The 13634-nt window shown below is 40.3% G+C and overlaps 1 protein-coding gene across 1 annotated transcript; it reads right to left on the bottom strand.

Moving 5' to 3' along the window:
• Nucleotides 1–1027: 1027 nt before the first annotated feature.
• CAV2 (caveolin 2) lies at nucleotides 1028–10015 on the bottom strand. Its single transcript, XM_051795603.1, has 3 exons — nucleotides 9815–10015; nucleotides 9503–9690; nucleotides 1028–2576 (listed from the first exon to the last, which is right to left on the bottom strand). The coding sequence occupies exons 1-3, from the start codon at nucleotides 9962–9964 to the stop codon at nucleotides 2426–2428; spliced, it is 489 nt and encodes a 162-aa protein (XP_051651563.1). The 5' UTR covers nucleotides 9965–10015; the 3' UTR covers nucleotides 1028–2425.
• Nucleotides 10016–13634: the final 3619 nt, after the last annotated feature.

Raw genomic sequence — 13634 nt, 5'->3', positions numbered from 1 at the left:
CACATCTGTTCCAGAGAAAGATACAGCTATAAAGTCTATAAGAAACTAACAGCTTTAATTATTTAATTACAAGTTTGCTTGTCTTGTAGCAGCTAGAGAAATGGTGAACAGGACTAATTAATGACAAGCCTAAATCAAAATAAGAACTAACCAAAGCCATTCTATTTAACTGTCTCAGGTAGCCAGAGCCAAATGACTTCAGTAACATATTTAAGAATGCATATATCCAAGAGTACAAAACAGAAAATAATACATTTTTCTCTGGGGAATGGTCTCATTCTCAAAACTTCATATCTGGACTTTAGGCTTTTATAGGGCTCCTTTTAGACATAAGAACTGGTACTGATAGATTTATTTTCTTTTAAATGAATTCATCAAGGGGACATTTTTCAGTGGAAAATATCTTTGTAAAAATCCTTGGACACTGTAAAAGAAAATAACTCTCAAAAGAGTTCAAGTCTAGCCTGGCCAATTTTTATTTTCAAAACAGTTATTTCCATTTTTAACAAGCTAACTTCTTGATGAATAAAAAAAAACAAGGGAAGTTTCCATGGGCACTAATCATTAAGATCCAGTTTTTGAAAGCCATATGAATCCCTCTATAAATGTCATAAATGCTAAAAATACTTTTAATATACAAAGATTTTCTTAATGTATGAAGAATATGCAGTGTCAGCTAGCTTCAATAGGCCAATAAGCAAGAAAAGGACAATTCTGTAGCTCATCTGTAAAAAAAGCATGTGCCTGTAAAAAGAATTAAGCATTTTTTTGAATGTTGCCAAAATTCTGCAGAGACCTGCTTCAGAGAAAGCGCTCGTTCTGTATGGGCTTAATCACACACAGAGATACGTAATTTTCTACTATAAACATGTTAAATGCAGTTGATAATAGTGAAATTGTATTCATGCTCATCCATTTTTTTACCTCTCACATATTTTGGAAGAACTGCATAGTACTCTATGCTGTTTGGCATTTTAAGAGTTTTTTTTAAAGCTGATAAATCTGAAAAAAAAGAAAGATCAACTCGAAAAGGGAAACCGTTGATGTTTTATTTATATATCTTGTGTTTGATAAGAAATTTGAGACATCATTTTAGAAAATAGCATTCTAAATCATACAAACATTTTACAATTGCAACTTACCATCTGTATTTAAAGGAAACAGCAGCATAAGCCCATCAGAAGGCTAATGTAATTTTAAGGTACCTCTGCATACGTTCTGTTATTCTGATTTAAAATGTCATATTCTGCCTAGGTGCAGAAGAAAGAAAGGCTTTTTTGGGGGAGTTAGGCTTTGAAGTAGTAAATAAGCAACACAGAGAGTCAAGTCAATAGGTTAGGAGAATTAGACAAGGATACCAATTACATTCACTTGCCTTCTTTAAGAGCTTGCTACCTACTTAAAGTACTAACATAGTGTCTGTCGCTTTAAATATCACAGTGTTCACACCAATAATATACAGAAATAGGCAGGGTTGCGTTTACTATACCCCATTTTAATAAAAACCATTTCTCATAAACAGATATTTCCAGCTCTTTTGCACAGTTGTGTATGAAAACACTTATAATTTTTGCTTTTACACACAATCATTTATAATTAATATACTAGAATTGCACAAAATTTACTTAAGTTATCTAATTAAGTTAGTTTAATCTAAAGTTATTTTTTGCAGCATCTCACTCTTGCTGCTTAATAAGTTGGTTAGAATTCAAATACTAGAGAAATAATGCATCAAAGAAAACCAATCAAGTGTAATTTACAAAGGTACAAAATATACAGCAAAGTTAACCTCTCATTAAATAAAATATACAGATTAGCTGATGTTACAAATCATTAGCTAACACCTTATTTTAAATGATAAACTTCTAGGGAGCTTCCCTCTCACCTTCAATATAGGAGAATTACACAACAGTTCCTTTCCCTGTATGTTTATGCAATGAGTCACATTCACTTTAACTGCTGATAACAGAGGACTGTGTTTATCATTTTGCACAGTGAAGCCAAAAATGATCCCTGGTGGAACTGCAGTAAAGTCAATGTGAAACCCTAGAGATCAGTTTTGTCTAAGGTATGACAGCCTATTCATTGAAATATTTATAGTAATAATGCCAATCATTATCACTGTGGTGGCTGTTAAACCTCCATGAGAATTTTCCTGTAATCTAGCAATCAATGTACCATTAAAATAAAGTGTTGCCAATATACTCTGCAACCACTGTTGTTAAAACAGCAAGCTATGAAAACTGCCTACTTATTCTTAAATGGATCTCCCTGATAAAAAATGAGTTTTAATAAAAATATCATGTTCCCACTTAAACCAGCCATTGTAATTAACTCTTTGGAATGAAGGGTAAGTGCTTGTATGTTAGGTTAGCAAAGAAGTATAACACCAGCCCTGACTACTGCAGTGTCACATCCCTGATGTTTACTCTTGGTCCAGGCGTATATTAACCATGGCAAAGCATCGGCCTAGGCTCTGAAAGAACGGTACAGCAAAAACATCTGTCAGGCTCTTCCATACAGTTTGCACTGAAGGCAAGACCATGAGACAGGTTTTCACAAAAGGCACCACAATCCTGTAAAAGAGAAAATTAAAGATGTGAAGATTGGTGCTGCTACAGCAGGGGGAAATAAGGATAATGAAACACAAGTGTGACATCTTATGGCAAAGGAAGTGATTTTATAACTCAAAATATTTAAACAAGTTGATTTCACTCTCTTGCAGTCCTTCTCCATCAATTTTGTTTGCTTACAGCCTCATACCTGCACATGCAGAAGCACCATGATGCATGTGGTCCTCAGGCCAGAATAAATTGTGTGCAGTACAGGAGACACCAGCTTTCTTTTCATCGTCTCTCTGCTTCCTAGTCAGAAATTTTTTTACATGCCTTTTAGAATGATGATATTTTGCTGTTCTCTCGCTGCTGCTGGCAGGGCTGGTGTACATGATATGCTGTAGCCCTGCTGCCATCAGCTGTGGCTGAAGAGCAGACTCATCTCCTAAAGACTTACTTGCGCTCTGGTAATATCTGAATGTGGGTCTTTGGGGCTAGACAGAAACACCATGTTCCCCACTTTGATTGACTGAAAACAGTGCTCTTTACAATCTGTTCTTGCTCTGCTGTCTCTTCTGGTGTTTCTCCTATCTGTCTCTCTCCCCCACACACAAATACACAGGCACACATGCACATCACCATTGGTGTCTCAATCCTGCCAACCTAACATCCCTGTTACAAGTTGCTACAATAAAACAGAAAAGGAAAGCAATATCCAGTTACATCAGATTACTACAGTACAGAGACATGCCGCACTGCAGAAGAATGGGCTGATCCTGTAAATTTTTTCATTTGTGGGTGAGAAATTAACATAGAATGAGGTCAAAATGCCTCGTCAGGGGAAAAGATCATCGTATTTACTCAGGGTGCATACCTGAAAGTATTGTGCTTTCATCTCCTGAGCACTGGTAAGCAACTGGTAAGCAACACTCCATATGTGCCAATTCCAAAGCAATGTCTTTAGTGGTGCCTTTAGCCAAGCACACTAACAAAGCAGGTGAGCCTGAATTGCACCTATGGGCAGCTCACGAGGGCCAAGTGGGTACATGATAACTGACCACATTATTTTAAGTTATTCTCCTTTCTTAATTATTTACCAGCCTAAACCCCTGGTCATTTCACTAAGTTGGATGTTCTTACTTTGGTGGAGAAAAATTAAATGTATAAATAACTTATGTAATACTGAAGTGTACTAGAGCAAAGTTTTAAAAGAATCTCTGTGCCATATAGAAGACATTTATTTCCTAAATTAGGTAAAAGAAGCTATAGATTCTTTTGATAAAGATAATAAATTCTGTTCTAGTTTGTCGTTGCATTCAAAATTTAAATTCTCAATCTTGCATCAACATAATTCTGCTGCATAACTCTCAATTACTTTGGTGGGAATGATTGAAAATATTTAATTTACTATTTCATCATAGGTCTGAAAAAAATAAAAAAAAACTACTGTGCATTTACATTGTGTGCCTCTCAGAATAACAGTGTAGAAAAAACCCCTGACCCATTCAAAAATGTTGAAGGTTAGAAATGCACAGAGTCAAAATTAATTACTTTCACTGTTTATCTAACTGGATTCTCAGCTTTTGTCACACAATACAAGCCATATACTAGTATGTCCATGCTGCAGTCTAAGCTAGCCCAGATGGATTTAAACGAGAATAGTTTTTCTAAAACCTTCTCTTTTGTCTCTGCTGAAACAGCTAGTAATATACACCCCATATAGAACTGTGGGTGTTACTGGAATAATGTGTCTCTAGTTTTCAACCGAACACTGTAAACTATGTGCTTTATAACCACCTATAATACCACTGCATATAGAATCGATGATTTCTAGAGAATAAAATCAGGCCTTCACCTGTTGGAATACAGCTGATAAACATCAGTAATGCAAAGGAAAAAAATAATTGGTATTTCTCCAAGCAACACAGGGAAAATGCCAGAAATGGCTACTCAGCTTGTGTTGACTTCAACTCTTTTCCATTTCAGTTATGTCATTGTCCTTTGCTGTCATCTAAAATTAATTTGGCATGACTTTTTTTTAAAAATCTAACTGAACTGGAGAGAAGCAGAGAAGCTGACATTTCTACTGGACCCTCTGTTGACAGGATTACACAAAATACAAACTAAACAGACACCACACTATGCAGAGGTTTCATAGAAAGATGTAGAAGGCTGGAAATGCAGTGATCATACTACTTGCAACTGCTGTAGGGCTCATTCACACAGTATCAGAACTCAACCTATATTGATAATTTTAAATAAAACAAACATTAAAATGTTTTGGTAATGCTTTATAATCTTTTAGCACTTGCTATCCAATTATATGGTAAACGCATGCAAAAACCAATGTAGGCTAATTCCACAGGGATGATACATGAGACATAATAGCAACCAAAGCTAATTAATGTAAATAACTTTCAATTTTAAAATAAAAGTCAATCTACTTAGACAACAATTACTCAAACACCTTTACTCAGAGAAGAAAATCCTTTACAGCCAAGAGAGCCGTAAAAGGTATTTTCTAGCTTTTAAAATATGAGTGTGTGTATATATGTATTCACATGTATGTAAGTCCACATCCTGTTCTGCATGGGACAGGTTATTCTATGGTGCAGTATTTCCAAATCATCAGAGGGTGCAATGTGTCTTCTGTGGAGTAACCAGGCACACTCAAAAAATAAATAACCAAATGCCATTAGAAGCCATGTATTTGTTTTGTGACCTGACAAATATAACATACACATTCTTTACTCACAACGCTGTGGGTTTACTCCAGTCTGCACTTCTATTCACAGATGTGGTAACTGCTTGCTTGAATAATGTCTAACAGTGAAATTAAAGGTAGCATATCCCAAGGATATCAACACTGATGCCAAATACTGGTACTACTAGTGTTACCATGTAGTACAGCCCTGGGAAGAAAGTGAAAGCTCTGTTGAATTTGTCATCTAAGCTGAAGACAGCTACCTATATGACCTCTCATTGAATTTTGCTATGTATGTATTTATTATAAAACACCCATCCTTTCACTAAGTAGAATGAATTGTATCTTTTGGGAACCGTTGAACTGAAAAAAGCAAATTACCCCATTTTTTTCCATCCTATCCCATTTTGTCTTCATTCTGTTCAAGGCATGACATTTACAAAATCATACTTTCTCACTTTTACTCACATTTCTTTTTTTTCCTCCTAATTCCTGAGCGAATGTTGTCAAGAACCAAACACCTCTTGGAAATGGCAGAGCACAGTTTAACTCCCACTAATAAGGAAAATCAACTTGTCAAATACTTGGGCAATGAGGTTGGAGTAGTCACGCACTGTTAGTTCAGATTCCTGCTTCAAAGTGAACAGCCACATCTTCTCTTGTAATGTTTTTCAAAATGGAACCTCAGACATGTCTTAATGCTGTTTTTCAGATCCCACATGTTTCTGTGCTTAAACTACCTAATTACAAGTATGCACACATACTACATCATGATTTTGAATTAGAAGTCTTGTATGGCTCTACAATACAAGCAAGCATTGCGAAAAGATGGCTATCACCTAGAATTGTACAGTTTCTTGTTGTGTCCCATTAACCCTTGGGAAGAGTGAGGCAACAGATAAGCACCAAAGTCTTTCACAACTCCTATGCAGTATATGAAGTGCATTATAACCAAACATTATCTATTCCAGGACCTGGGTACACCGGAAAAGATAAAATTAGTATAAAGGAGGCAAGAGAACATCCACCTACTTCCTCTTCACAAACCAAGGGATATGTATTGGACATCAAAGAAGAGGCATCAAGGCAACACCACCACGTCATAAGGTGCAACACCACCAGGTCTTCATGGTATAGCTGCACTATAATTTATTTTGATTTCAGGCAGTCAGTAGGGAGATGGTTTTAGAGTTGAGTATGATAGTAGTAAGTTAAGTAAAGGAAGTTGTGGCATAAAAAAAAGGTAAGAAATTATGCATGTCCATATGTGCTTCTCTGCATGGGAGTCCCTGGCTATATCAGCACTGTGAATGGAAGCTCAAGCCAAGATGGTAAGAGTATAAAGCTGTGTGAGTCCTTGTGGTTTACAGTCCATTTTAGATCCCAGACTCAAGCTATGGATCCTCAAATGAACCACCGATTACTAGTGTCAATATGCAACATACCCAAAAACTATTCAGGTAAGACTACAAAAAAGCATATATGAAATCCAAGTTTTAATTTCCAAGAGGTGGCAAGTATGTGGCTTGGAACAAGAATCAGCCACTGATCTATAATAAATATAATGGGTTTGCATGTGCTGCCTGAAAAACCAGAAGTGTCCTGCTCATGTTCAAAACCCAATAACCTTAACAGCTAAATCTAAGGACATATTTAAAAGCTTGCTAATTTTCACAGAAAGGTGTTAAAGCTCAGTCCGGAAATTTCTGCCATGTATAGTCTGGGGTGAGAATGACAGTCATCTGCAAAGGAAAATTGAAGCAGACTTCCTTGAACTGGCTTATATATAGATCACCAACCTGCTAGCTGGCCCAGTTTCAGCCCATAAGTATCTTTTACCAGGTAGTGTAAAAGCAGATTCTGGCTCAAGAAGCCAGTTTGAGAACAGGAACAGAAAAAATTAAAGTATTATTACGTATTTCTTACTCAGCTTCCTTTTTGCTCTTCAGGAAGACTCACATATTTGCTTCCTTCTACAGCAATCATTTTTCTGGTGAAAGACAACATTTACCATCAGGTATGAGGGGGCAACATGCAAGGTGTTCTTGAGCATGAGAAATGTTGAGTCAGACTTCTGTGGATTTTATCATGCAACTGCAACATGTGTGACAATCAACAGAGCTTTGTACTTGAGTACTTCCAAAAGTTGTTGAAACACTTTTGAATTTAGCCTCAGGAAAGGCTCCCTTATGCGATATCATCATCATCTCACTGGTTTGGATGATGAATGTGAGGCACAGAGACTGTGAGTGGCAGCCTTCTGGGAGGGTGTGCCCAGGGTTTTCCCATGACATTTAAACAGCTGAAAACGGAGTTATAATGGAATTCCCTTCCTTTCACCCACAAAACAAGAAGTTACTTTTTTTTCAGACCCGATGGGGCTACAAGGGAGCCAATACAATGTGTTTAGGGCCTCTGTACCTGCACTACTCCTGCACTACCCTCTTAAATGCAGAAATGTTGAACTTCTTACTCCCATGAAATCTGGAACACTAATGAGAGCAGAGAAGCCAACTTATTTTTGGTGTGTTCCACTTCTGTGTTGAAACAAATCCAGCTTGGGTTTGTGGGAAGATGAGACTACTGGCTTTGGATGGTAGCACTGGATGGGGCTCAAGAAGGTGTAGATAGTACTACTGAATTACATGATCCTTTCACACCCATCCCAGGTGCAATGAAGATCAAAGGAAGAGATCCCTTCTGTAGTGACAACAAATGCAGGGAAAGAAAATAAGTTGCTGAGGAGGCAAGGGTGTTCACAGAAAGTCAGGGGAAACTTTTCAAATTAAGTGCCACATTCAGACAGTCCTATTTCAGATGTATTGAGAACCCACAGTTCCTGAGACAGTCACTAGGGACTACTTGCATAAATAGAAACTGACCTCTCAGTCCTGGATCAGTGAAACTCATGTCTATGTATCCAGCCTGTGAAACCCAGATACAAGATCATTGTGAAGCACAATAAAGTACTACAGTTTTTATAAATTTGACACTGATGAATTTTTCCATAGATGTCCCACTACTGGAAACATATATACTCACTGTACCCTTAAGCAGTCACACTGTACACTATGGCACAGTGACAGCTGACAGACCTAAAAATCTGGGCACACTATGCACTGTTTGTTCATAACAATTTGGGAACCAGAGGTGTAACAGGTGGGCAGCTCTAAACTGCATTACAGCTCCTTTGGGTATTATGCAAATACTATGCTCCAAAATTCAAGTTAATCGGTTTTCAAAGTGGGTAATGATGATGTCATCAAGCCAAACTTCCATTCCACTTTCATAAACTGAAATCTACATCCACAAGATTGACACTATGGTTCAGATAATCAATTTGTAGTGCTTTGAGTTTGCTTCCAGTCACTGTATTGTATTTTGCTTTCCTTAACAACTTCTTCATGATTCCAGTGTTACCCAAGTCAAATGAGACTTTGCCCAAAACTCATGTATATGCAATCATCCCTTCCTCTGCAGCCTGCTGGATTCTCAGTTCTTTCCCCAATCTCATTCTTTTCCCTGCCTTTCTGCCTTCTCCACAGTCATCTCCCTTCGTGGTCTCTAGGTACTCTTCCCTAATATTTTGCCAGTGTATTATATTTAAAGTACATCAGGTTGCTGTGACTTGGAGGGCCACTGTATTTGTCTGTGAACTTGGGCCATGGCCAGAAGCAGCTTTTCTGATCTCAGCAGGTTTTCTGCTTAGGTGGAAGGGCTTTGGGGCACTGCATCTAGAGATGGCCATGTACCAGATGCAAGACAGTGACAGTACATTTTGTGGCACTAAGAGCAGACTGGGCCCTCAAAAGCTTTCTTCAGTCTGTGAGGAAAAAAATGAAAGAGGTAACTGTACTAAAGAGATGTCAGGTGTTAGTAATACTTCTACCTTTTCATTTAAAATAAACCTTTGAATAAATTAGGTACTTCAGTTTTTAAAAAACCGCAGTCATTACTATTACTCCAGAAGCCAGCCGAGGCTGGAATGCATAGCTGTAGGTGCCATCCAAATGGCAATATGAGCTGTCTGCCCCAAGGAGCTTACATAGTCATGACGGACTGCTGGTAAAAGCAAGGCAGGGAACTGAATCACAGCGAAAACACTGTTTTCTTTTCTCTCCCTTCAAAAATAAAGCAGCTGATTGACTACCGGTTGTAAAGACGGAGATGGCTGGCTGGGCAGTAACGCATGCTACAGGCGGAGAGCTCTGCGGAGCTGTCGGCAGACACAACACGAGCTTACCAGATGTGCAGGCAGCTGAGCGCCGCGAAGATGATCCCCACGACCAGGGCCAGGGGTATGGCAAGGACCAGCGTCAGGAGTTTGTAGATCACGTACTTGCTGAGCTCAAACAGAGCGTGGCTGCAGATCCAGACTCTGTCGAAGGAGTGGGTGAGCTCGGGCTCCGCGATCACATCCTCGAACCCCAGCTGGAACGAGAGGCGGCTTTGCCGTCACCCGGGGCTGGGGCGCGGGGAGCCCGCCGGGGACCCCCCGCTCACTGTGGACCCGAGACCCGGCCCCGGCCCCTTCAGCCCCCGGCCCGGCCCGCACCTGAAGGTGGGCGTTCATCCCGTGGGGGTCGCGGTCCAGCTCGTCCTCCGCGCACTTCTCCGCCTCCGAGAGCACGGGCCCGCCGCTCCGCGGGAAGTTGTCGTCGTCCATGAAGATGCGGGTGTCCACCTTCTCCGTCTCCAACCCCATGGCGCTGCCGCCGCTCCGCGGCTCCGGCCCGGCCCTGCCCCGTCCGCCGCGGCGGCCCCGCCGGCCCGGGCCGGGGCGGAGCGGGGCTGCCCGGGACACGCCCCGCGGGCCGCGCCGGGGCCGGCGGTGAGAGCGACGGGGAGCCCCGAGCTGGGCTCAGGGTGGGAGCTTGCCTGCATCCCGCCCGCCCCCCGGCTCGGCAGCTGCTCCGTGGGCGCTCAGACCTCCAGAAGGGTCCCCCGGCCGCCCGGCGCCGCCCGGTGCGCTCGGTTTCCCCGTTCCCTGCGGTGCCGGGCTGTCACCGCGGCGTGACGGGCCTTTGTCGGCGTTCGTGGCATCGCAACAACGGGCAGCGGGAACAAAAAGCCTAGGGGATTATGCATTGGGCCATGTTGGACCGTGTCTGCCGACCCTTTGCAGCTGTAGGGAAAACAGGGAAAGAGGAGGGGAAGGGTGGTGTCGCCACTGCCCACCGAGTTCCCATGTCCGGCCCCACCGACCCGTCAACTCCAGCATGATTTACTTGACTCTTTCTCCCTAAACTGCATAATTTTTGCTGCAATAAAATACTGAATCTGCCATTACAAGCTATTTTCGTGACCTGTTTGGGTTTTAGCTTCAGTCCATACAAATTATTTCCTCTTGTTTTATTTGAGAACATGTTTTAAGCCTAAAAGTGGTCTATATGAGGTAAATTATTATAATGACTACTAAAAGTATCTGAAAATATTGATACGCAGTGTGAGCTTATGAGCTGCCAGAAGTTCATTCTTGCTGCATTCAATAACCACAATCACCATCACTCTCAGAGAGAAATGATATTACTAACCAATAATCCAGGCTTGTTAAATTAAAAAGCAAGTTGCTAGGGGTAACTTTCTTTAGTTTTCACCACTGCATTAAATTAAGGATAGCTTTATGCTTTGAAAAGCTCACAGGAAAGTGATATAAAAATTACTTAAAGTTTGGGCAGGAAATCACCTATTACAATGCTCTGAACCACATTGCATTGTTTTTGACTTCTGCAGAAAAGCTTTGCATCTATGTCTTACTCATGTTGACACTTTTTTCTCCCATGTTGATGAGTTTACTGATACTGATGTCACGTAAATGGTTAGGATCCAGCAAAGTAGCTGTGGCTCTTAAAGGCTAAAAGCCTGAAATACAAGTTTACAATAGGTTCAAAGGCAACCAAAGAAACAGCGTGATGACTCATATGCTTATGAGCTGCATTTCTACTCCCCTAATTCCTCTTTGCTCCAGGAGTGAGAGGAATAAAAAGGCCAGCTGACAGAGTCAAGGTCCAGCCCCATCCTTCAGGGTGCTTCTGTCTAGGAACTATTATTTTTTAGTCTGTAGATACAGGGGCTGAGTGCAGCTCAAAGGCACTCATCAGGCTTCTGGAGGCTACTTGGGTCAGGGACAGAAATTTGGTTTAGTGCCGCTGAAAACCAAGGTAGGAGCAACCAACAGAGGATCCCAAACTAGCCCCTTGGTTACACAAGTCAGACCATACTCCTTTATACCAACTACTTCCTACCTCTCCCCTCACTAGAGGCAAGGATTGGGGTGCGAGTGCACAACCATGGAGCTCCTTTTGAACAGCTCTGCCCATTTCCCAACCACTTCTGCTGCATCTCAGTCTACCCAACCAGCTGGAGCAGCGACTCTGTAGCTCTGTTGCTCAGTTCCAACTTTGCTGACAGCTAGGGAGTGGTTCTTTTCGCAAGATCTCCCAAATCACCATCTGCCAGTGGAGAGTGGGCTTGCAGTACCAGCCACCCTTATAAAAAGCAAATAGCACTCTCTTGTTCATGTCTACCTGCTTTCTGAAATGTTATTGTAATGACTAATAAATGTTGAGACAGCACCACGGAAAATGAAGTGTTTACCTTTGTAATTTCTGAGGATTTAAAATAAAGCAATGCAATTGCTCCTGAAAGAATATTTTTCATGAAAAAAGCATATTTATTTTATAAGGATATTCTTGTTTAAGCTTTGATTATTGTAGTGCTTTATATACAGATAGAAACTGTCTTTCTTGACCACAGCAGGGATGTCAGTTATATGTCTTTTGGCAAAAGCTTTCACAATTATATTTTGCGTTTGAGAAAACCTCTGTCTTTGCAACAAGACATAGACAATGGCCACTCGGGCCTCATCCATTCTATTTTGCTTGTCAGGATGAGTTCAGCTCTCAGGGCGTCCTTTTCCTGTTTTCTCTCTCCTTTCCCTTTAAAAAATATTTTTAATTTAATCTAAAAGTACCATATAAGATTATAATATAAATAGCACTTTATATTTTCAGAGATAAAGGACACCAATTTATTTCCATTGTAATTTTGTTGGGAGTTTTAACAGATGTGTACTTCAGATATGTTATTCCCTTTTCAAGATCAGTATTGAAAATCTGAATGATTTCAGAGGAGCTGTGAAAAGAGTCTTTTATTTTACCCTCATATCTCTATGACATATCTGGGGAATTTTTGTTACTGCCATTTCACAGATAGACAATATACTGGCATATAAAAAGTTCAGATGGGCTCTAAGTACTTATTTACATTAGGAGTGAGGTGTAAAAACAGTGGCTACAGCCCTCCCCTGGCCATGCAGCAGGGTGGAAGGGAAAGGCAGCTGCACAGCTGAGATTTCAACAAGTGAACCAGGCAGTGTTAGTGGACAAGTTGCAAACCCTTTCCCCAATTTTCCTTCTCATAAATGTATGCCTGGATGGAAATGCACATGAAGGAAGCAGGTATAGAGAACTCAGAAATTTGTGTGGCATTCAGGGATATGCGAGATGTGTTAAAATGAAGCAAGACCTGAAGGATCTTGCAGATTAAATATATTGATTAGAATGTAGATTTTCTTGTGTACACAGTGGGCAGTTTAAATATTCAAATTTGACACATATAGAGAGGTTTTACCTGTAAACTCTAAAACATTGTATTGATATAGCCATATCTGTTCAAGAAAAAAATTGTTTCATAGGCTACATGTTTGAAGAGTATGCGTAAGAAAACCTGATGGGAGACTTTTAGAAAAAAGTATGTGCATCATATTTATGCCAGTTTGTCACCACTGAAGCAATGACCCTTGACTTGTTCAATTTAAAAGCATAATTAGATCCTGTCCCTGTGTGTGGAAACTCCCTTGCTCTCAGTTGCTTTTCTTGTCATTTTTTGTCCTGTGGAGTGTAAAATTCAGCATTTTCAGTGACCAGTCAATGCAAATAAATGTGAGCAATGGCTAAACATTTGTGTTTATTTTACTGAATTATATACAACGCTGCTGGCTGAATTATATACAATGCTGCTGAGTTTAAGCCAAATGCATCTACGAAGGCTGGTTTTATATGTGTTGGAGTGAAATCTGCTTTGAGAGTCAGAGTAGAAATGACACGATAAATATGTTCAGGTCAAGAACTGTTTGCAGAAATGATCTCTTTTAGCCAAGCTAGGTTAGTAGTAATAGAGACGTTTATAGTACCTTTCAGCGTGCCTCTGATTTCTGATATGAGAAAGGAAGAAAGAAAGTACTCCCATGAGGTCTCCTGAGTTACTGTTTTGATGATTTACTAGTTAGTGCTCAAATACTTTCCAGCGAGGGGTGAGAGAGTTTGCTGTTTAATGCTGACAATGGGAATACAGTTCCTTGTCAGCAGATGGAG

The sequence above is a fragment of the Manacus candei genome, unplaced genomic scaffold, assembly GCF_025592945.1.
Source record: "Manacus candei isolate 608988 ecotype Guabito, Panama unplaced genomic scaffold, ASM2559294v1 h1tg000043l, whole genome shotgun sequence".
Classification (NCBI taxonomy): Eukaryota; Metazoa; Chordata; class Aves; order Passeriformes; family Pipridae; genus Manacus; species Manacus candei.
The sequence above is the reverse complement of the archived record's forward strand: the minus strand, read 5'-3'. Positions and strand labels throughout refer to the sequence as shown.

Excerpts from the sequence above, each read along its gene's own strand:
- CAV2 (XM_051795603.1), bottom strand. The coding sequence starts at position 9,964 with ATGGGGTTGGAGACGGAGAAGGTGGACACCCGCATCTTCATGGACGAC. Across the intron at positions 9,691-9,814 it reads GGATGAACGCCCACCTTCAG|CTGGGGTTCGAGGATGTGAT; the intron begins GTGCGGGCCGGG and ends CTCTCGTTCCAG. Across the intron at positions 2,577-9,502 it reads CTCAGCTGCCTGCACATCTG|GATTGTGGTGCCTTTTGTGA; the intron begins GTAAGCTCGTGT and ends TCTCTTTTACAG.